This window comes from Homalodisca vitripennis, chromosome 6 (genome assembly GCF_021130785.1).
Source record: "Homalodisca vitripennis isolate AUS2020 chromosome 6, UT_GWSS_2.1, whole genome shotgun sequence".
Classification (NCBI taxonomy): domain Eukaryota; kingdom Metazoa; phylum Arthropoda; class Insecta; order Hemiptera; family Cicadellidae; genus Homalodisca; species Homalodisca vitripennis.
In genome coordinates, this window is record NC_060212.1 from 25,853,681 (window position 1) to 25,878,211 (window position 24,531).

Here is a 24,531-nt window from a genome sequence, read left to right on the forward strand (position 1 = left end):
TATATATTTTGTCATTATATTTGTGATAGAACCCTCTAAAATTCATTTTCTTGCAATATTTTAGAATAATTGCATATTTTAAGAAGTTAAAAGGTAAAATATTTTTATAGCCACTATTTAGAAAGTATTAAAGATAACATCATAATATATTTTTAGCCGCCATAAAATTTTGACCAAGACTTGGTAGGATTAAATTTATTAGGTTTTCCTTTTAGATTTTCCAAGATATTCTATTTTTAACAACAACAAAAAAGCGTACACTAACCGACAGAGGGGAAATTAAGCAATGTAGATCCATAATACTCAGTATATAAATGTATGTTTTGACCTAAGCAATAACGCTTTTGAAAATACGGTAGTATATTTATTGCTACGTGTTTTAACATTGTTCTCAACGCTTTTTTAAAATTATAGTTGAACTAACTGATATGGATATTACTAAATGATATTGATTCCTGTAGATGTAAAATAATATTTGAATTGTTTGTCAAGTGTGTTTGAATTATACTATTCAGTTTAAATAGTATAATTCAGTTTATGATGCGTCCTTAAAAATAATTGGCTCTTAGCCGTCGCAAAATTACAATTTCACGGTTCTAAATTTCCCGCTTTTTATTGGTATTCGAAAAATTAAAATAAATAAATAATTGTTTTTTAAAGTGGTTAATTAATAGGTTGATATAATCTCTGACCATTTATATTTATTACACATGCCGGATTTACGCAATATCAGTTCCTCTGCGTTGTTCGTGCCATGATTTCAAATTAATTTTACTTTAAAATAAACCTGTATTTGAATGCCTAGAACCTAGTTTTTTACGTAAGTATATTTGATGCATAGTATTTTTACAATTGAAGACGTCAGGGGAAAAACAGGCTCAGTCCATTTTTTTCAAAATACGTTTTTTTCTATTTATAATAAAATTGAACATTGTTAAACATATCTATACATCAATTTTGGGCAAAAACAAGCTCAGTCCCTAGTAATAAGAATAAGAAAAATCCACGTCCTGGGGAAGAACGAGCTTAGTCCTACTTTTGTGGGGAAAAAAAGGCTCAGTCCAGCTGAGAACTGTGGGAGTGGGATCAGCTGATCTGTTTATTTTGTCTTTCTTGGATTGGATTGGTGGTGTTGTTTTAAAAGTTAATCCTGTTAACATGTTCACTCTGTTATGATTGTAAAGTTCCTCTGCAAGTGAAGATAGTAAGCTTATGTTTTTATGTTTGTAGTTGAGCTAAAGAGGGAAATGTGATGTAGGCTAATTTTTTAGTGAATGTGTCAGAACAAGTGCAAATTCAACATAACCTCCAAACATTAGTTGTGTGAGTAGCAAGATAACTGTAGATATATTGCTTAGGCCTTGTATATTTAAGTTATTGGCATGGATAGTGGAGAGGACGATATTCCTCAAGTGCAATGCCTTGCTGCAACAAAGCAAACCAACGAGCAGCTTTCAAAAAAACGGAAAAAATATGGCAGGATGTCGGCTGTGAGTAAAATGCTAAAAATTCAAAGCCATGAAATGGGCAGTGACTGTCAGTGTTTGCGTGGCTGTTTCAGACGAGTAAATGAGACATCTCGGAATAAGATTCTCTCCGACTTTAATCTTATGAGGTCACATGATGAACAAAATAGCTATTTATGTGGGTTAATAACTGTCATACCTGTTCAGCGTAGAAGGCCTAGAGTAGAAAATGCTAGAGAAAATCAAGCATCTTATGCCTATAAAGTACGAGTATTGAAAGATAACATGTTAGTAGAAGAAAGCATTTGTCGTAAGGCATTCATTTCTATTCACGGAATTTCCAAAGCCAAAGTTGAGTTCTTGGTTAAGAGTCTTAAATCTGCTGGCACATCACCAAAGGACAAACGTGGTAAACATTTAAATAGGCCACATAGAGTATCTAATGAAACTGTAGATCTTATACGTGATCACATAAAATCATTTAAAGGAAGATCATCGCACTATAGCCTCCACAAAAGTAACAAAACCTACCTACCTGAAGAATTGAATGTTTCGAAAATGCATCAAATGTTTCAGACAAAATATCCAAATGCAAAGGTATCATATGAAACATATAGACAATGTTTTTGCAGTGACTTTAACATCAGTTTTGGCTACCCCAGAACTGACACTTGCAGTAAGTGCGATGAACTAACGGCCAAAATTACAGGGCTACAGAAACAATTAAAAAATAACAGAGAATCCGATGATGTTGCTAACATTAATAAGGAAATAACTTCTCTTGAAAATGAAGCAAAACTCCACAAAATCAAAGCAGATGTGTTCTACAAAAGGAAAACACGTGCCAAACAATTATGTAAGCAATCAGTGGAACATGAGTCCATAAGTATGGACTTTGGTAAGAATTTACAATTGCCGAATATTACCACTAATGACATCTACTACTAGCGGCAGTTATCAATGTATGCTTTTAACATACATGAGTTGTCTAGTGCGAAAAGTATTTTTTACCTATATCCTGAGACTGAAGGAAAGAAAGGGAGTGAGTGATGATGTTTCTTCTTTCCTACACAATTTTGTCTATGAACATCTGGATGAAAAAAATTAGACACCTTCACATATTCTGTGACTCTTGCTCGGGCCAGAACAAAAACTTCACAATGATAAGATTTTTACATTATCTTGTTTATGAAGCAAAGAAACTTGACTCCATCAAAGTAACATTCCCTGTGCGTGGCCATTCATACATGGAATGCGACAAGAATATGGGGCTTGTCAACACAAAATCTAAGGCAGAACTTCCTTCAGATTGGATTGAAGTTTTTGAAAATGCTAGAAAGAACCCTTTTCCCTTTAAAGTTGTGAGTATTGACAATCAATTCTGTAGACAGTGGACAAAATTCTTGGACACATTATATATGAAAAAATGCCCATTTGCTACAAGGACTATAAAGGAGCTTAAAATTTCCAAGGAAGGCAATGGTAATGAACAAAAATTGATGCTGAGGAGTTCTTACTATGCAGCGTGGGACAAATGTTCAATCCTGCCAAAGAAAAAAACCCATTCTTCAACAGTATGTGCTGAAAATGAATTTCTAATGCCAGAAAAATCTTATGATGGTAAGTGAACATTTTAAAGAACCTAATTTAACTGTTAAACAATTTTAACTTGCTAGGCCTTATTGCAATTTATTATTTTGTTACAGGTCCACTGCCTATCAAGAAGGCCAAATACAATGACTTGAAAGATTTAAAGATATTTTGTAGTAGTGCTGCCAAAGAATACTTCACCAATCTTCCCCATTTGGATGAATAAAATTAGGGTCTTAAATGAAGCAATCCAAATTAAATTATATTTTCAATGTGCTAAGTTTTATATGTAAAATAAATATCTGTATTATTTTGGACTTGGGTTTGTGTTAACTATCCTAGTCTCAATCCTCGTTTAGTACGATGGGGAAGAACAGGCTCAGTCCGGGACTGAGCCTGTTTTTTCACTGTAAAAACTGTACTTTAACCAAATATTTTAAAAACGTTGATGTTAATATTTATTTTTTTTAAAATACACAATTAAATAGTGAAATTAAAAGAGTTAAATATTAACAATAGCATTTAAAAAATAACCTGACCTTAAAACTAACTTAGAAACTAGACTTTAAACTTTAAAATCTATTTCCTGAAAAGTTAGCAAAATGTGACTGAGCTTGTTTTTCCCCTGACGTCTTCAATTGGTAATGAACTGTTTGTTTTTGACATATTAAGTAAACCACAGCAATGCAGTAAATATACTCATTGCAATATATTTTAATTATTATATATATATATATATATATATATATATATATATATATATATAATTTTATTTTATTGAAAAATAAATCGCAATATGGTTAAACGTTTATTATTCTATTCCGTTGGGGTAATTATTCATCTCATCATTACGGCACTGATTTAGCAGCCCCCAGATTCAAGGGGGTGCTAAATCAGCACATGAGCACGGTCAAGGCGCTGAATTAGGACCCCCCTATTCGAAGGGGGTGCTAAATCAGCACATGAACACGGTCAAGGCGCTGAATTAGGACCCCCGTATTCGAAGGGGGTGCTTATTCAGGGCCTGGACACGGTCACTGCGCTGATTTAGCACCCCCTTTCGTGACGTCAAAATGACGTCAGTAGCGAGGGGGTGCTATGTCCAGGGGGTGCTAATTCAGGCGCACCGCTAGTGCCTACTGCCCATGTGTCTCTATGCAGACAAGAGTGTTTGTGGCATCAGTCTTTACATGTTCAATACTGCAGCAGTTGAATTTTAATAATAGTGCGAATTATTTAAAAACATTATATCGCAATGTGTAGTACCAAAAAGAGGAAGATTGACAATGAGTGTCGTATTTTTAATGAGAAGTGGAGTGAGCAATATTTTGTTGTGAATAACAGAAACAGTGGCTTGTGCCTTATTTTTAACGAATCAATACCGGTGTTAAAGGAGTACAACATCAGAAGGCATTTTGACACGAAACACGGACAAAGTAAATATGCTCAGCTTTCAGGTAAACTTAGAATAGAAAAAGTAGATGCTATGAAAGCATCTTTGTCATCACAGAGAAATGTATTTACTAAACGTAATGATGAAAATGAGTCTGTTGTAAGAGCAAGCTACAACATTGCTCACATTTTAGCTAAGGAAGGTAAACCTTTTAGTGATGGTGAAATAGTCAAAAGTTGTATTTGGAAGCTGTTAAGAAGCTTTGTCCTGACATACTTTCTTTGGTTGGCTCTATTAGTCTGTCTCATAACACCATGACTCGCCGAACCGAAGATATCGGCAAAGACGTCTACAATCAATTAATGTTAGCCTGTGAAAAGTTTGAATGTTTTTCAATTGCTTTGGATGAATTCACGGATAACTCTGATGCAGCTCAGATTCTACTGTTTGTAAGAGGTGTAAATAGTGAATTTCAAATTACCGAAGAACTGGCTGGAGTTCATTCAATGAAAACTACTGTAACTGGTGTGGAAATATTTTCTAAAATTAAGGAAACTATTTTAGGTCTCGGACTTGATTTTACAAAATTAAAAGGAGTGACTACAGATGGAGGTAAAAACATGAGTTGTACCAAAACAGGTGTAGTTGGAAACGTATACAAAGCAGTGGAAGGCACTAGTTAAGAGAAACCCTCATACTACATTGTATCATCCACGGTAGGTAGAATAGAAACGGTATGGGCCACGCGCATGTTCCCCCACCACTGACGACGTCAACGGGGCCCACTCGCTGCGGTGCCCAGCTCATAACAACGTTACTAGTGCTCCTTCCCAGCATTGTTTTATTGCGTTCTTGCCATACTCTCCAATACAAATTTCCCGCAAGTCGTATTTTATAACTGAAATGATGTTTTGTCTGCTATTAATTGTTAATAAAAGCTTTAAATTTAACGAATATAATATTATCAATACACATTGTGAATAGTACAATAAATTACACTAGGTCTACACTTGGGCCTACATAGCTGCATTGATATGGTGATCCGAATAATATTTTACACATGAAATAATATTATTGTTAGTGAATTGAAATTTAAAATATTACCATCCTAAATGCTTACAATAATAATATTATAATTAAACATATAGTTTGTCGTGTCAAACAGTGTGCTTGAAAAGTCCCGGAATGGTTTTATTGTTTTACCATTTCTTGTGAAGCAATGAGACTTGGCATAAATGTATCAATATTACCCACAAATATAGATTTTTTATACAATTTTAAAAATACGTTAAAGGAAACGTTAGGTTAAAACACAAATAGACAAAATAATGCATTAGCAGAGTTATTATGCATTACTTACTCGGTTGAAATTATTGAAGTTTAGCTAGCTTTTTTGACTCTTTTCTTCCACAATTTGTTTTTTTGTTTCCATAATGTTTCCTCTTGTCACTTTTCTTCTTGTTCATTGCTTTTATCCTGAAGAATGTGCGTGTTCGCACAAAGCAAAGAATTGCATACTCATCTATATTGCAATATTTGGTTTTCAAAACACTAGTCAGAGTTTTCATTACATTGCAGTCTTTATTAAGGCTATTTACACCATGAAAATTGTTAAAGTCGATTTCCATATTTTTCACAGTCCATTCCCATTCTCTGGTCGGTCTCATCAGAGCTCCACGTGATATAGCAGAGAGCCAATCGTTTTGTGATGGGAAATCTTTCGTTGGATGACCATAAATAAAATTTGATTCCAGTTTTTTCTTCTTTACCCTATAGGCTATATATCCAGCCAGCATTTGAATCAAATCCGTCTTTTCTTTAGTCAAAACATCATATTCATTAGTAGCTACGTTTCCGATATCTCCTGCTATTTCTGGCTCAATAACTCCTATCAACTCATCTTCTTCTTGTGGGTCAACTTCTATAAAACTACTAGTTTCACTTTGTTCAACTTTTTCCTCAGAGCCTTTTTCAGCAGCACAATCGAAACTGTTCAATAAATCAACGCTGAGGGTGGATGTCTCTTCACTTTGACAGTTTCCAGTAGCTACAATAGAACTTGCAAAGTGGCCTAAAAGTAAAGCTTTTATTCGTTGTCCAACAGCTATCGGTAGAGGGTGGTCATAAAATCGTCCAAGCCCACGAATCAGGGAAAAATACGATTCAAGGATGTCCTGATTGCACCTGGCTGCCATGATGTAGGTAAAGCCTTCAGCTCTCAAATCATTGTACAGTCCCTGAATACTCAATATAGAAATAAGAAAGCCATTTTGAAATGGTAACAAGTTGGACTTTCCCAAGACACGCATAGAACTGAACAAATCAAAGAGCTCATTGAGAGCGTGATTTTGCTCTGCTAAATGTAGCCCATAGGCTACCTTTAGTTTGTTGCATGGGTGATTAGGCATTCGCGAATTAAGAACATCAAAGCCATTGTTAATGATCCTAATAAACTTCACAATGGATTCATTTCCGGGAAAGTTAAATTCAATTGCTGTAGCAACTGTCCCAGAGAGTAGCTCTGCGGCTTTTCTTACATTTTGCCTCTCGGTACCTGACAAAAGTATATGAGAGGTGGAAATTTTGTAAGCAAACTTCAAATCCTTTTCATGTTGTAGTTCAACGAGTTTAGAAAAAATTTCTTTTGAAACTACTTCGCCAGATTTCAATTGATAACCATGATCCAATAAATGGTTCCTACAAAGTTTAAGCAAATGTGGAACATCAAAAAACGCCCAAATTTGACGAGTGGCGTCAATTGGATTTTTTAAACTAGTTACTTTGCCAGGTATAATACCCAAGGTTTTCATAAGCTTTTGGTTAGATGGTCCCATGTCACTTACAAAGGCCCTTACTCGAAAACCTGTAGCTTCCACCTTTGCAATGGTTTCAAACAAAAGTGCCTTATCTACAGGTCGGTCAAAATCATAAAAAACGGGTTGCTTCCACTTACCTACTATGCTTCTGACCACAATCACTTGTACCATGGAATATGGACCCAAAATTCGATCTTCCACATTATCATAACATAAGTCAGAGTTGACCTTCATTTCATCGTAACATAAAACCACGTTCTTTTCAAAATCACTAAACACGTTAACTTGAGTTTCCATAACTTTTAAACTCATATCAATGAAACCTGGTTTTATAGAAAAGTGACTTAGCCGACGTTTAATAGTAGTCTCACTTGGCAGTGGGTGCTTTAACACATCTCTAACGAATGAAAATGCCTTTTTTGAAATACATCTTAATGTAATTGCCTTTGAGACATCCTCTTGGCTCCAACTCCTACACTGACCTTGCAAAATATACTGTTGTTGTGATTTTGTAAAAAGAGATTCATATGACTTAAGTTTATTTTCCAACACGGAAATTTTTGCAATTGCTTCGGCTAATTGCTTATTCAACAATAAATTATATTCTGATTCACTTTTGTCGTTTACTATAAGGTTTTCATCATTGGTTGATTCTGGAATCGCATCAGACGGTTCATCTATGTTGGCGATCTCACAAAAAATGTTACTAATTTGTTTTTTTGTTTCCCTACTTTCAACTCGTTTTAATCGTGAGATTGCACGTTCATTTAAATTTGACAGACCAAAGAAAGGAACTGCTGTGTTCTTTAAAATCCTTCTACTTTTCGTATTTAATAACTCAGATTTTAAGTCTCGCTCGAAATCATGTTCCCCAAAATGGGCTGAGCATACTTTGGCGTTATCGACGTTAAATTCATCGGCCCTTTTGCATGCATTTACCCATTGTTTTCTTAAATCAATATCCGTAGGGAAACGATGAAAAGATATTCCCGTTTCTTTAGAATGTCTTGAATGGTTTGAACAACCAGCTACTGCACAACACGGCATTATTATTATTACATTTCACTAGGCCAACACATAGTCACATACGGTACTTTTAACAAAAATTAAGACTGTAAATAACTTAAAACTTAAATATATCAACATCAAACGCACTATAGACACTTCACTCAGCCTACTGTCAGACACAATGACAAAAAACGCGGGAAACATACAGCCGAATGACAGCCGGAAACAGACAGTAGCTTGTAGTTCCACGTAACCAGGTAGCGGTGAAGTCGGCGCTGGGCCCCGTTGACGTCACATGCTACTGCGCATCCTCCTCGCGACCCCTACCGTGTCTATTCTACCTACCGTGGTATCATCCATCAGCAGGCTTTGTGTGGAAAAAATTTGGAAATATCATAAGTGATGGAAATAGTTGTGAAAACAGTAAACTACATACGGTCGTCCTCCCAAAAACACCGCCAGTTCAAGGCATTTTTTGTCAGAAATAGACAGTAACTACCCAGACGTGCCCTACCATTGTGAGGTCCGATGGCTTAGTAGGGGTAAAGTTTTACGTTTTTTTGAACTTCATGAAGCAATAGATATTTTTATGATAGAACAAGGTCGTCAAGATCCAGTACTTTCTAATCCGGTGTGGCCCTCTTTGAGAAGCAGCTAAGTAATAAGAATTTAGACCAGTTTGAAACATGTCAAAAATTTGTATCTGAAGCTGGTGTGCCATTCCCTTCTGAGTTCGCTGCTAAGGTCGTCAGCCAATTGAGTCAGCAGTTTAACAAAAGATTTGAAGATTTTGACAAAGAGTGTGGTAGAATCAACATGTTTCAAAATCCATTCAAGTGTGATACTGATACTGTGCCTCCATCCCTTCAATTTTAAATTATTGACCTATCAACAAATGAAACGCACATGGCGATCTGTTTTCTTTCTATAGTGCTTTGCCGGAAGAAGATTTCAAGAACATAAAGAAGTTTGCTCGAACCATGGTTTCGTTGTTCGGTTCGACTTATGTATGTGAGCAGGCATTTTCCAAGATGAAGTTTATCAAATCAAAATTTCGGTCATCCCTTACAGATGAACATTTAGAATCTTTATTAATGATTGGGACCACCAGGTTTGAGCCTAAGTGGAAAGATATTCTCAGCACTAAGCAATTCCAAGGATCTCATTGAACTTTTTGTCAATATTGGTATTTTGATTTTAAAATATGTAAAACAAAACAACCTCACTTTTTGTCATTTATGGTGGTAATTTGTATGTCCTAGTATCCTTAGGATTAATTAAAATCAATGTATTCAATTTATTGGTGACTTTTTTATTGTTCCCTCAGAATTAGAGCAAACATCCAAAAGTCTGGGTTTATATTTATTTCTACTAAAAGATCCTAAAAACATAATATATTATAAACCTTTACCTAACAAACTAATAAATAATAAGAAATTACAATAATCAGGAAACAAGGGCCAAATAACCTTAAAACTCATATTTTGCACAAGATTTCTGGAACAAACTCCAGGTAATACGTTTTGTTTGGGGTTCCAAATCCCCTGGGATGTTGGCCCGCCTGGCCATAAAGGCTTTACAATGTGGCCCTTGGGTAAAAAAGGTTGGGCACCCCTGCTTTATACCATCAGATCATTCACTTATGTGGCGAATAATACTTTGGGGATTGTAGTGATGTAATATTTTGTTTATATATATATATAATGCATTGCAATTTTACGATGTAATTTCTTGCTACTTGACAATTACTTATTACCTTACAAATCAACTCATATAGGCCTCTTTCGAGTATTCCCATTACGGAGTAGATTGTGTGTACGTGGAACTATTCACTATCTTTACACGATAAAGTTTATTTAGACGTGTAATGGTAATTGCACATGGGTTTTCGGATGTCTTGTAAATAATTTAATATTTTTTTCATAATATTTTACTGTACTGTATATTAATGTTACATTATAAATTTTTTTTTCACTTAGTACATGTGTAATATTTCTTATTTCTCTTCATTGAGGGAAATCTGCTCTTATAGCAAATAAAAAAACATTTCATGTACCATTAATCAGTGAATGAGTTAGCTAATACAAAATATAATATTTAAGAAGCAATTAAATTTTCTAATTGTAAATTATTTAGCCTGCAATAAAAAAATCTGCAATATTAAGAAGATGTAATATAGTGTTACATTAGATGGCAAATCAAGAGTACTTTATTAACTAAAATAATGAGTTGACAACACACGTAACCATTTTGTTAGTTCTAAGTATATTGTACTTTCGTTCATAGCAGTTTATAAACTAAACGTTGAATGTACTGTGCATACACCACATTAATGACAAGTATCGTAGTTCCAAGTTTCGACTACACTGGATGAGAAGGCGAGTTTCTGAGTATTGGCGAGTCTGAGGTAGGAGCCGCAGGGGACGTGTGTTGAATGGGAAAGTAACCAACTCTGATTGACAAATAGAGTGATTCCACCAGAATGAAAGGGCGTCCCACACTAATCTCTCCCTCCCCCCCAGCACACCTTCTCATAGATTGGTTTTCTCATAAAAGCTGTGGAGTCTTTTCAAGTGAGTGTTGATATTGAACTTTATTGTAATAAAGAAATAATCCTTAGCAATTACCTTACTTTGTAACTAGATGTGAATAAAGTTAATATTTTAAAGTGTATACTACACTTTTAGTATTTAATATATATAAAAATGTGTGTGTGTGTGTGTGTGTGTGTGTGTGTGTGTGTGTGTGTGTGTGTGTGTGTGTGTGTGTGTGTGTGTGTGTGTGTGTGAGTGTGTGTGTGTGTGTGTGTGTGTGTGTGTGTGTGTGTGCGTTTTATGTGTATCCACGATTTTGTCTTGTTGCCACAATCAAGATAATACATACAAACACACTGGTCTGATAAGCCTGCTTCTTTTAGAAGGCTACTTAAACGGGTTCATAACAATTAATAGTAACAGTTAAAGAATAATTTTGCCTTTTATATCTGCTTTACAGTACTGACCAAGCACTGAATACTTAATTTGTTGAAGTGTAAATTTATCTAAACTTATAATTTTTCTTATGTGGATACTATCTAACTCTGTGCTCAACAGCATTCAGACAAAGTTAAAATAAGAAAAGTCGTTACTATCATGCTTACCGTATGCTTTCAATCCCTAGATATAAGCAAACAACATAATATTGTTTAAATTAATCAATCATGAGGTTGTGATGTAATATAACAATGTTTACACGAAATATTAATTAATGTTTAACAAGCTCTTTCAATGATTAGTATTTTTTGGCAATTTTAGAAAGTAAGATGGGATGTTTTATAAATAGAGATCAGTGGGTCGTAACTTTGGGGGATTTTGGATAAAAAGACCCACATTTTAATCAGACACTTTTAGAAAGTCCATATAACTATACGTACGATTGGTCTAGTAGTTGTTACGTGATTGCGTAAAACACACACACACACACACACAAAACATTCACAATAATATGTTATATTTATATAATACTACTCTGAAAAATTTAAGGAATAATATGACACTACACATTATAATTATAAATAAACTTAAAAAAATGAAGCATACGGTATCATATGACAACACCGTATATTACCCATCTTAGTTTACTGTCCGAAGAACATAGATATAATTAATCTACTAAATTACGTCATCGTAAGCCAGTCATCAGACCATGACTGGACCATGTATCTCCGTATCAGTCTTAGCTCATACAGTATGTCAGTCAAGGAGAGACTACTAAAATTGTTCTTGCTAAGAATAACACAACGGGTTGAAGCTTTATCTTTAAAATTTGAACTGCTAAAAAGGTTGAGAATATTTGACATTTGTCATGGAACAAAAATATAATAGCACTAAGTTTCGAGAGTTGCAATCCATTCTCTTCTTCAGGTGTTTATAAAACTTATAAATCAAGGGCATAAACTAAAGTAATACATAACTACAAGTCATCGTGATAAATTAGTTCATACCATGTTACCAACAGAACAAGTATATATAAAGAAAGATCTCGCTTTTGGCCGGTATTTCAGAGTGGTTAGAATAAAATTACTAACCATGACACTTTACAAAACAGCACACGGTACTAAACTCTACATACTACGCGCATCAGAGAAGGTGAGATAATAAAAATAGATGCTGTAGAATTAAGGATACGATACATTAAATCCCTCAAAATGTGGTGTTCTATATATTTTGTAACGTAGGACGATGTTTGAAATATATCACTTCAAATCATCTATTGTTTTACCAAGTTATGAGTACGCCACCACATGTTGTGTACATGCTTCGCTGAGGTCCAATGCAAGATTTCAACTCTACGGCTTATTGATAGAGAACGACACAAAATCTCCTGGGAAACAAAAGAAAAATTCTAACAGCTTATTGAGTAACAGGCTGTAACGACGCCCAGCTAAATAATATGGTTAACCATCCATGATCGTAAAACTCATTCTTGTTTATGTGGATATCTTCATGAAAGACTTCTAGTCTAGAAGATAAATAGTTGTCAATTTATGTTACCTCATTATTCATTCTCTTATAAATAAATAAACATATACACACAAATTCATCGTAATACTGTATTTTATGCGTAGGAATAGCTAGGCTACATGAGTTAATATGTCACACGTAAAAGGTTTTATGTAAGTATGATCTTTGTTTGTTTTCTAAATCGATTTACACTTTTATTTTCCAGTTTCCATCATAGATACGCATAAGATATATATATATATATATATATATATATATATATATATATATATATAGGAACTTTCGCTAACGCTCATAAATTGCCATTAAGTGACTTGATCCATAATGAATTTCACATTGTTCGTTATATAGAAATAAAGCTTCATATACAATTTAAAAGACTACTGGTAAGTTCGTTTTCATTGTATCGTAAAGAAAGTTAGAGAGACTAAAATTAATTTTTCCAGCCCCTTCAGTTATAGGCTTCGCTAACCCTTAGACAATAACATTAAAAAAATCCAGTACACTAAGAGATCTTTTATGGAATTGAATCTATATATGAAATGTATATGTTACAGACTGCTAGAGTGGATTATATGTATTATAGTTATTCTGAATGTATGCTGGTGTACAGTAATTCCAATGTAAACAGTGCTTGTTAGTTAAACCACTAACGTATATTAATGTTACACAAATAACCCATACAAATCCTTGCGGAATACTGTTCTCAGAGGATACATTCACAAGTTTTAGGTAGTTCGTTTTCGAAATATTTTGCAGATAGATAGATAAAAATGACATTTAAACAGTCCCTCGTGTGATATTCTTTGATAACGCTCAGCTAATCGGGTATCAAATATATTGCAGTACTGTACAAAATATTGGATCTAGTATCATGGTATGAATAGACTTGCAATCAAAGGTACTGAAATAAAAGAGAAAAATTAAGAATTAATTAAGAATGAGAGACTATAAAACACTGAGCGGAAACAGACTAAGGAGGAACGTGATATGAAACTAGTCTGCATTAATTATCTAATGTACATAACTTTTTATTCGAGATTAAAAAAAAGATGAAACTATTTGATTTAAACCGTGTGTTCATATTTTCATACATTTTGGCTTCAATGTTTAACAATTTGGATGGGTATCGTTTTTCAATTAAATAAGCGTACATCTTGAATGTTACGTGTTGTGTACATAACCGTTATATATTGTGCTATCATTATTTTACCAACGTAAAATTTAAATAAATAAAAGTTAAACACGCAGTGTTGCATTGCAAGACACCAAAGATACACGCATTGTATTAATCCCGATTGAAACAACGTCAACAAATACGTATATGTTTCTTTCAAGCACCCAACAATTCAGTCTGCGATTACGGCGTGTGTTATGTCTCCGCGTGTATTCGCTTGATTGGAAAGTATTGATTGCTCTATGCTGCCATACAGGAGCCCGAATATCTCTTGCAATATCACCAGAAATGGGTTTTGTGAGGACGTTACGTGGTGAAAGAGATATATGTAGTAATACAAGTTTTTCTTAGCGTTATTGTTCTATTTACAGCTAACGTTTGCACTTTAACTTTGAAGGAGATACATTCTACCAGTTGTATTACAAAAGTGAAATAATTGGGAAGTAATTAAACTCTATTCATTATAGTTATACTACATTTACATTATTTTCAGCAAAATAAAACTTAATTTTGTTTAACACAACATGTAATATATTCCTGTAAGAAAGTGCTATTCTACGTCACATGAAATAAAACGTTTGTTAATTACCGTATACAGATTTTAATTTTATTTGAGAAATATACCAATAAAAAAGTTACTATAAAAACAAAAAATATTTCAGAGAAATAAATATAATTATACTATAAGATTAACTGTGAAAACACTCCAGGCATCACATATACATTTGTTTAAACTAAATAAACTGTGAAGGAAAGAAGGGGGAATGTATGTTGTATTTTAGTTTACGTATTTTAAAATAAAAAATAATTAGCTTATCAATCAACTTTACTCATGTACTTTTAATAAAATAAGTAAAATGTAGTTCTTTTAAATCAACACTATAACATATTATTGTAAATCAATACCGATATGATTACTGCGTGGATAAAAATACGTAAATATATAATATGCAATACATTATTATGTATTATAAATAAGTTTTAAATTTAAATAAACTCCAAAAATACAATTATGTTTGATTGAAGAGAGAGTATATTGCATATATAATATGCAATACATTATTATGTATTATAAATAAATTTAAAATTTAAATAAACTCCAAAAATACAATTATGTTTGATTTAAGAGGGAGGATTCAATACATCAAATCAACGCCGTCTGGCGTAACGTCTTCATAAACGCAGCTTTGCTTCCACCCGATGGGCGCGGTGAACAGCTCAGACCGCGATTACACCGTGTGTTTTGTTCCGCGTGTATCCGCTTGATTGGAAAGTATTGATTGGTCTAAGCCGCCAGACAGGAGCTCTTGAAATATCACCAGAAATGGGGTTTGTGAGGACGTAACGTAGTAGAAGAGAGATATGTAGTAATCAAAGTTTTCAAAGCGTCATTATACGATATAATGCCACTGTTTTCCATTGTTTTTGCATTTTCTAAATTTTAGCATATATGGTTGGGGGTATGTTATTAATAATAAATGATGAATCCAACACATTTTATGTCAATTGAAATAAAATGAAAATTATAATTGTACAGAAAAAGTACGTTATATATGAAAATGCAATCTTTTTTGCTTTCTCAGTCATTGGTAAATTAAAAGAAGGCATACATTTATAAAAGTAGGAAATTGTTTTTACGTACCTTCTGTACCTTATGTAAATACCTTATGTATTTCAACGTCATTACTGGACAACCCAACATTCACATATTCTTCTGAATACAAGCGGTTCACAAGCGAAAGTAAATAGTTGAATACCTGTGCTTTTGTGTTTATACGATAAAATACACTTAGAACTTTTGTGTAAGTTACGCAAGATACGCAACGCTCACGTTTATATCACAGGTTTCAACATGACGTGAAGCGACGTGATCTGTATATATTCTATCCTATATGTTCACTGTATTCGATATTTTCAGTCGCAACGCGTCACGTCGCTGTATATTTACACCCCTATTTTTCAAGGCAAGGGGCCAAAGTAAAGCCTCTCACGCTCACTCAAAATATGGCGTGCGTTTAGTCTTGGATTACATGTTTTAATTACTTATATTCATTAAATATTTAAGCTGAATAATTTTTGTAGATCTGTATTTATTAGGCTTAACAAATTAATGGGAATTTTTATTTCGCCTAAGTGTGAAGAAATATATATTATTTAGTTGGAATAGATAAAAACATTTTATTTCAGATTTCTCTCTATCTGTACCTTACCTTGAAGAGCTCCGTTGCATATCTGTCGTCAGTGGAGTATGTTTTAGTATTTCTCTATTGCTGACGTCATGGAGTGATGAAACTTTAACGGAACCGTTTTTATTGTGCGAAAACTTTTTTATTTCCGGCATGGTGGCAATACTTTTGAGAACTTTAAACACTATTTGGTAACTTGTGGAACCCAACCAAAATTAATTGAATGCATTTACTTAAGAGTGATTAACTTAGGGCGGAGAAAAACAGAGGATGGGAGATGATAAAATTTAAAAGTAGGGTAAAAACGTTGTAACACTTGTAGACAAATTGGGTATTTTATATGATTTATTCATGAAATATTTTATGTCCACACTAATCACTCTTGTTTAAATGCACTTGCAGAAAAATTCTAACACAATTTTAATAATCAATATATTTCAATACAATGATACCGAGATGTTTATATAAGTTAATTAATACTAGGTAATTCCATAACTTTTCTCAGTTATATAAACATGAACTGTGGTCATTGCATCCCTGTGTATAGCTTCATTGACACATACATTTCACTTGTATTTATCGTAGAAACACAAAAGTTAATAACTAAAGTATGCACTGCCGATTGTGAACTACCCGCAAAGAGGAATTTGTTTTAAATATGAATTTTAGTTAATAAGGTGGTAGACATATTATTGTTTTTCTATTATTAATTAATAAATATTATTTAAGGAAATACAATTGCAGATAAAGCAATATATGTACAATGTCCCCGCCTTATGAAGGTTACCTACTCCTTTCCTCACATATAAGTCCGAGGTGAGGAGGTGTGACTATAGTAGTTCTTTAGGCAACCCATGCCTCCTTAATTAGGATAATAAACATTAAAATAAAATGTACCAAATTGGGTCAAATCTAACGTACTTATTGTTTATTTCCTGAACGATAACCTATTGGTACATAAGACGTCCGGGAGTTAGAAGAGGGGGCTAGGAGTGTTATTAATTAAATCATCCTCGTTCCGTAGGTTTGTGGACATTTTTGTGGCCATGGTTGTTTCCTTGACGGCATCCTGGTGTGTCGTAATACTTCGAATTGTACGAAGAGAGGAGCACAGGACATTGCTATGTACTATCAAATGTATGTGAATAAATAAAATAAAATTTGTTGGAGAAGCGTCACTATACCCTCCATAAATAAGAAATCTAACTACATAAGACTTATAATTTAGTTTTATAATGTGAGGAGTTACAAGTTTATGATTTTAAAATGACTGTATTTCAATAATTAAACATAAACAAACAAAGGTTCCTATTTTCCACGTCAAAATCTCCGTATTCTTACAGATAAAGTTACCTTCTTGACTGACCCCTAGGTTGTAGGATAACTTCAAACTGACCGAAGTCTACAATTGTTAATATTGATGTTGGGCTAGTACAGGGCACATTGATTTGGCAGCATATAAAATATCAACTCCCCAGTCTGAAACCTATAGTTGGTTACCAAAACTGATGATCAGGTGCATTATTTGACCTATGAAAATTTAATCTCCCAAAAACCTAATCTGAAGAACTGTAGTTTCCCTGTAAATTTCAATCGTATATGTAACCTCGTTTGAGAGTTACCTTGCGTACATACAGACACACAACATTTTACTATCTAGAAATTTGTTCGAGAAGCATCACTATACGCTCAATATATAAGGAATAAACGACATAAATCTTATAATTTAGGTTTTTTAATGCGGGTAATTAGAATTTTTATGATTTTAAAATCACTATATTTAAATTGTTAAACATAAACAAACAAGGTTTCCTATTTTCCATCATATGAAAATTATTAGAAGTCTAAATAAAGAATACAGAGCAGGTATAAGGAACATTAAATAACATTTGGTTAGACCTTTGCTCTCAAGTAGTACAAATGTCCTTAACATGTCCTCAGTCTACAGTATAAAGTGCTCGTAAAGTCAGGTATGTCGAGATTAAACTTGGGCTAAGTTTTACAACACCCGTAAGCAGTATAAAACTGGAGACTCATCCTTGTGAACTAATAATATTATTATACAATTAAGACTAATTCTATTAATTTCCGTTTTCTTTATCTAATTCTAATTTCGAAGGCAATTTTTGTAAAAATAACAAAATGTAAATTTTTCTAGAATTTAAACTCTAAAATGCCTCAACGATCCACTCTTTCTTGCACTACATGTTTAAAACAAAACCCTTATAACTTTTACGAAAGTTATATGATTTAATTAAATAGACCGTATAAATTTGCACTGATCAAAGATTCTTAGTTTTCTTTTGAAATAATAATATGTTAAATAATAATTCACCCTACTGCACCGACCATGCAGTTTAATTTTATCTACCAGTAACTGTTAAATTGAAGCAAGTGTTGTAAGCAACAACTGTTGGTAAGTTTGTTTATTTCCCTATTAGAAAATATATCAATTCACAAGTAACAAAAACTCAATTCATTATTTATTTTTCAAACGTTTTATTGTAAAGTCAGTAATATATATGATGTAGAGACTTCTGATATATTAAAAAATGTTTATGCATAATTTCACTCAGTTTTTCCTGGATAAAAGGTTAATGTGAGCAATAAAGATGAACCAAATAAAATCTGGTCTGGCATTTAAAATAACCTTAACTGAGACACAACCAGCCATTAAGTCCACGATAAATCAGTTACTAAAAAATGTTTCAATGGAAAATATGGAAAAACTGCGGAAGTAAATATAGTTTTCACAAACGAATTGTTCACCCATAACTAAGTTAAACGCTGAGTGAACACTCAACACGTGACGACATTATATCAAAAACTATTAATGTCAAAAGCGCAGTGACCACTGTTTAGATCAGCGTTTCTGAAGTGTATTGTCAAATAGTGAATTTTTGTTTATAGAGTTTTATTTTTCAAACGTTCGACAGCTAACTTGTGTTTGCCAGTTAATTTTTGTAAGGATTTAATTATAACAGTCAATACTTTTTTCACTATTAAGATATTTTGAGTCCTTGTTTATTAATTAATTTATATTCATAATAAAAACATTTTGGACGATTAAGATAATCTTAATACAATATATTTTTTGACAAAACAGTTGTTAAAAATAATATTTACGAAATAGTAAACTCATCTGTAGTATAACCGTCTGTTTCAGAAAATATGTTTATTTCATAATTACTACCATGTGGTAGTAATTTGTATCACGATGAAAATTTTAAAATTTTAGAAATTGCGTTATTCTTGAAACTTATTTATGAATAATTCACATATGTGTTGCAGTTACAAATCGTATGAATAAAAATGAGTCACGAATTGTGTTCTTTAACGTTAATCTCGAGAACGGCCGGACCAATTTGGCTAACTCTATTTATAAAATACTCGCTGAAATCTGAGGAAGATATAAGAAGAAAGAGACAAGATAAGTATCCTTGAAGTTTTATGAATTCAGAAAGAAGTGTAATATTTAGGTTTCATACTCCAAATTTAACAGACGCTAAGTAGCTGTAGACGCTTTTAGTTGAATTTCATCATAAAAGAAGAAAAATTTGTGCTTCACCAGTATAGAATAACTAGGAAAACAAAGTTAAAGCTTAGCTTTTACTAAATATTTCTCGGTTACCAATTTAAGACATTGAATGCATTGTACGTACGACATAACACTTTTTTTAAAACAATAAACGGAGTTTAATGTTTTTCACGAGATACTCAAGAGTACCTCATGTAATGGTTGATTTTTAGGAAATAAAATTAAATAAATAAAAAAATAAATAAAAGTAAAAGAGTGGTGGGCTTACTTAAAATTGTAATAGGGCATATTAAGTGTAGGAAATTATAAGAATTAACTCTAATATACCTCAACGATCCACATTTTCCCGTACTACAGGAACAAGATCTTAGCAACGAAAAACTAAAAAACTATTATTTTTCAATATTACATGAACTCAATGAGGATTTCCCCCATATAACGGAAATAGATTTTAAATAGATAGGATTTTCCTCTGGATCGTAATACGCTTTTCAGTTCTACGTATATGTGTATATCTTCTTCATCGGGATAACAAAACAAATTAAACTATGACACTGAAAATACATTAGAATGAACGCCTATTACTAGAGCCAGAAGTTAACACTTTTAGGCTAGAGTTAAGTATTTTTCCGAGATTAATATACTTATATTTTTATGGTTGGGACAACAAGTAGAACTAAGCTGTGGAGACGGAAATATAATGCATTCCAGTCAGAAGCCTCTTAACCAATATTACTAAAATAGCATGTACCAGATGTTTGCCTACTTACATTGAAAAACTTTCATTAGAGTCCATCATATTACAAGCGCTTTAACTAAGAAGTATAAGAACTTCGATATTGAAAATTACGGCCGAAGCCGCGAGTACTATCTACTATCTTCATAAAATCCTTTTTATAGCTTAGCCCTTGTTGCCGTTGACAGATATAAACTTGTATGGGAGTTTTATTATTTTATTAGTTAGAGCATATAAGTTTGCACTGATCAACGATTTAGTTTTGTTTAAAAAAATAATATTTAAATATTTCAATTGTTTTTGTAATTATTTATTTCGTAACACAGATTTACTTGAATAAAACATATTTTAATTTAGTAGCAAAATGTCACAGGATACATACAGGAAAATTACTACACGTTTATAGGTAGAATTTGTCGTGTGAAACATTTATCTCTTAAAAGATTCAGAAAAGATCAGATAATTCACATCAATGCACCAACCACGCAGTTTCATTTAACCTAACACTATTATGTAGTACACTTGCTTTAATTTAACAGTTGTAAATTTCCTAATTCCATATTATGAAATATTAAAATGTAAAGCTTAGTTTTATCATTCAATAGCATCTTTATTTAAACCGCAGAAGTAACTAATCCAATTAATTAGCTGACCGTTGGCGAAGATTGTCTCTTGGCAGACTGTAAGTATAATTTCGCCAGTCTGTATGTCTTTCCTAACCATGTCTCAACCTTAAATATAATTTTATCATGTACGAACTTACATATACATTAGATTTTTGTATGGATTTTCATTCTGTATAAAAATGTCGATTTCGGCCATGATGCATGTCATTTGATAGGATTTGGTTAAGTGTTAATGACAATTTTTATATAAATCTTTCGGAGAACGATGATTTAAACGGAATAAATGAGCTTTTAATTCAACTTAGAATAATAATATACATTTCAATATCTTTTATTTAATACGCTCTATTTATTCGTCACATAATTTACGGAACATGATATCATCAAGAAACTTTAAAGTTTCCATTAAATAATTCCCACACAAAGAATAATTAGTTGGATAATGTTTTATGTACGTCCATAGGATTCAGCTTAGCACCTATCAGGATGATGGCAAAATTTTTGTGTTTTGATACAGATTACTAAATTTATTTTTTTGCTTGAATCTCTGTCCTTCTGCACGACCTCAGAGAACTTAAAAACGGCATCAGGTACAGGACTGAAATTGGCAGGCAACCTCAGCAAAGCCATGTGTTGTGACCTTGTTTTATTCACAAGAAACACAAACTCAATTCATTCTTTATTTTTCAAACAATTTACGGTAAAATTTATACACTATATGCTGAAGAGACGTCTGATGTACTGACACATTTTTATGCGTTATTTCACTCACATCTTTTTGATAAAAGTTTAATGTGAGCAATAAAGATAAACAAAATAAAACTTGTTCTAGCATTTATTTAAAATGCCTTACCTGAGCACAACCAGTCATTAAGTCCATGATAAATCCGTTAGTGTTTCAATGGAAAACATAGACAAACAGTGGAAGTAAATATAGTTTTCACAAACGAATTGTTCGACCATAAATAATTTAAACGTTGAATGAACACTCAAAACGTGACGTCATTATATCAGCAACTATCAATGTCAACATCGCAGTGACCAGCGTGGCTGAGCTGAATTTTTAGATAGTCAATTTTTGTTTATAAATATTTATTTTGCAAACGATCGACAGCTAACTTGTGGTTGCCAATTAATTTTTTGTAAGGAATAAATTAAAGCACTTTATAGTTTTCCCACTATTTTTTCAATTTACTACCATTTATAATACAAATAGTTTAGATAATTAAAATGATCTTATTATAATATGTGGTTGATAAAACAGGTGTTAAAAATAAAATTAATGAAATACTAACTCATAATAACTGTTAAACATACCAATCCGTGATAACAGTAGAACTTAACCTGTGAAAGGCGGACTGCTTCAAGGACAGGATCTCTCAGCGGTCACCGATCCAAGGATCAGGCCAGTTGACGTTGCTTTATTCGTTATCATTTGTTAAACGTCGTATCCGCTGAACTTTGCCATTGCATATTCATACTGGCATAACAGATATTTGAGTATCTTGTCCTTGTTTTGCTTGCTAATTTATAAATTTAACCTGTATTATTTGTTAGTTTCATACATATTCGAACTTCCAAATGTTTAACCCACAAAAATTATGAGTCTAAAAGTCGAAATTTTCAAGGGCAAATTTCTCCATCTGTTTTACAAAAGACGGTTTTGTTTGTGTCGATAAGAAATTGCCTTTTATTTCTTATATTTTACTGAAATTCAACAAACGGCAGTTAATCTAAGGTTAAACAGATACGAAATTTAACCAATGGCCGATGGCGGAGTGTAGCGGATACGGCGGTTGTCGCAAGATAACCAGATCAAGCAACGTCAAGCGTGGCTGCTGCTTGGATAGGTGACCGCTGAGCGATCATGTCCTTGCAAGCGGCCCGCCTGCCCGGCTATTGGTGGTGGTTCGGAAGCCGTTGGTCCCCATGTTAAGTGTTAGATAGGGCTTCTTAGCCCTAACTTCGCCTGATAAAATGACATTCTTTACTTCTTTTTTTAATTTAGGTAATACAATTTTGCTGTAAGCTTACAGTTTTAAAATGGATAATTGACAAAACAGCATAATAACAATAACAATATGTCAGGGATAAGACAACCACGTGGTACACAATTATTGAGTTAGGAGACTCAACTGCCGTCTTCCGTAATTCAATTAGCTCCTTATTCCCATCTCTCTATTCAACAAACTCCGACCTATATTTAACTAAATTGAAATTGGATTCAATTTTATCCATGAAATGTGACTTTCAGAGACTACACTAAAGATACATATCCATTTATTGTGTACCGTATATGCAAATAGTTACAATAATACATTGTTAAATAAAAAAAAAATGGAAAATTGAAACAAATATTTTTATATGTAATATGCTTAGTTTAATAAAAAAAAAAAAAAAATAAAACCTAAGATTGGTATAATGTTAAAATAAGGCATCCCTGAAATAGCTTGAATTGGACAAGTTCAGTTCTGTACATTTAAAACAATAGTACTCCATTGTAAGAAACTGAATTTTTTGATTGGTTCAGAGGTTTAAAACTTGCTAACCAATAGGAAACCTAGTTGGTTACTTGTCTTGTAATGTTAGAACAAAACTACTGGAGAGCTCTGCTCATTATCTTGTGTAGTTTAGCCTTGTAGGCACATAGTTAGTAATCCGGATTGAAAGAAGACCCCAGTTTACGGGGTTTTCGGTGAACCAGACAAGAAACCAAATAAAAGGTGTAAGTGATTTAGTTTAATATATTAAGAAGAAGTATTTTATTTTTGTTGGATACAACAATTCAAGCTATAGTCAGGAATATAAAATGGTTTAACTATTGAAAATTTATAATGAAATGTGCTCTTACTAAAATTATATTAAGAAATGCAAAAATGTACAAAACATCAAATTAATTGTCAATTGAAGATTGCAACAAGATTAAAAAAAAACTTTTAACATTGCAAGACTACAATTTCATTTGGCAGAACACAAACTCCATTTAAATATTATTATTTATGATACAAACCAAATAATCTGGTTATAATTATTTGTCATGGAGTATCTCCACCAGAGGATACAGTGCATAACTAATAATATACATATTTATTAGAGCAACCATGTTACAATTGTACATGTTTTACGAATTAAATTTTCACTCTACTTTTGTGTAGTTACGTTCCTGGACTCTATCTTTAAAATTACATTATTCGGCGGTGTAAAACCCATGAAGAAGAAAGTCTAGAGAACATTGGATCAAAATAAAGACTTGTAAACATAACAATCCGTAATATATCGAAGATCTTTTTAGCATTTATACAATTTAGTATTTTTGTGTGCTACATTTCATTATATTTTATTTGTTTTAGAAAGAGGCTGATGCTTTTATAAAGTAATAATTATTATCCAAAGTGGTCTGAGCGAGGATCTTATCAAACAGAATAAGGATGAGGGTCGATACAGTTCAAGTTTGACGTTACTGATATACTTAAAACGGTCGCAGGCATGATTT

At 32.7% G+C, this 24,531-nt stretch overlaps 1 protein-coding gene across 1 annotated transcript; it reads left to right on the forward strand.

The window, feature by feature from the left end:
- Positions 1–2,570: 2,570 nt before the first annotated feature.
- On the forward strand, positions 2,571–3,282 carry LOC124365326. The gene is made up of 2 exons (XM_046821300.1): positions 2,571–3,086; positions 3,173–3,282. The coding sequence occupies exons 1-2, from the start codon at positions 2,627–2,629 to the stop codon at positions 3,280–3,282; spliced, it is 570 nt and encodes a 189-aa protein (XP_046677256.1). The 5' UTR covers positions 2,571–2,626.
- The last annotated feature ends 21,249 nt before the right edge of the window (positions 3,283–24,531 follow it).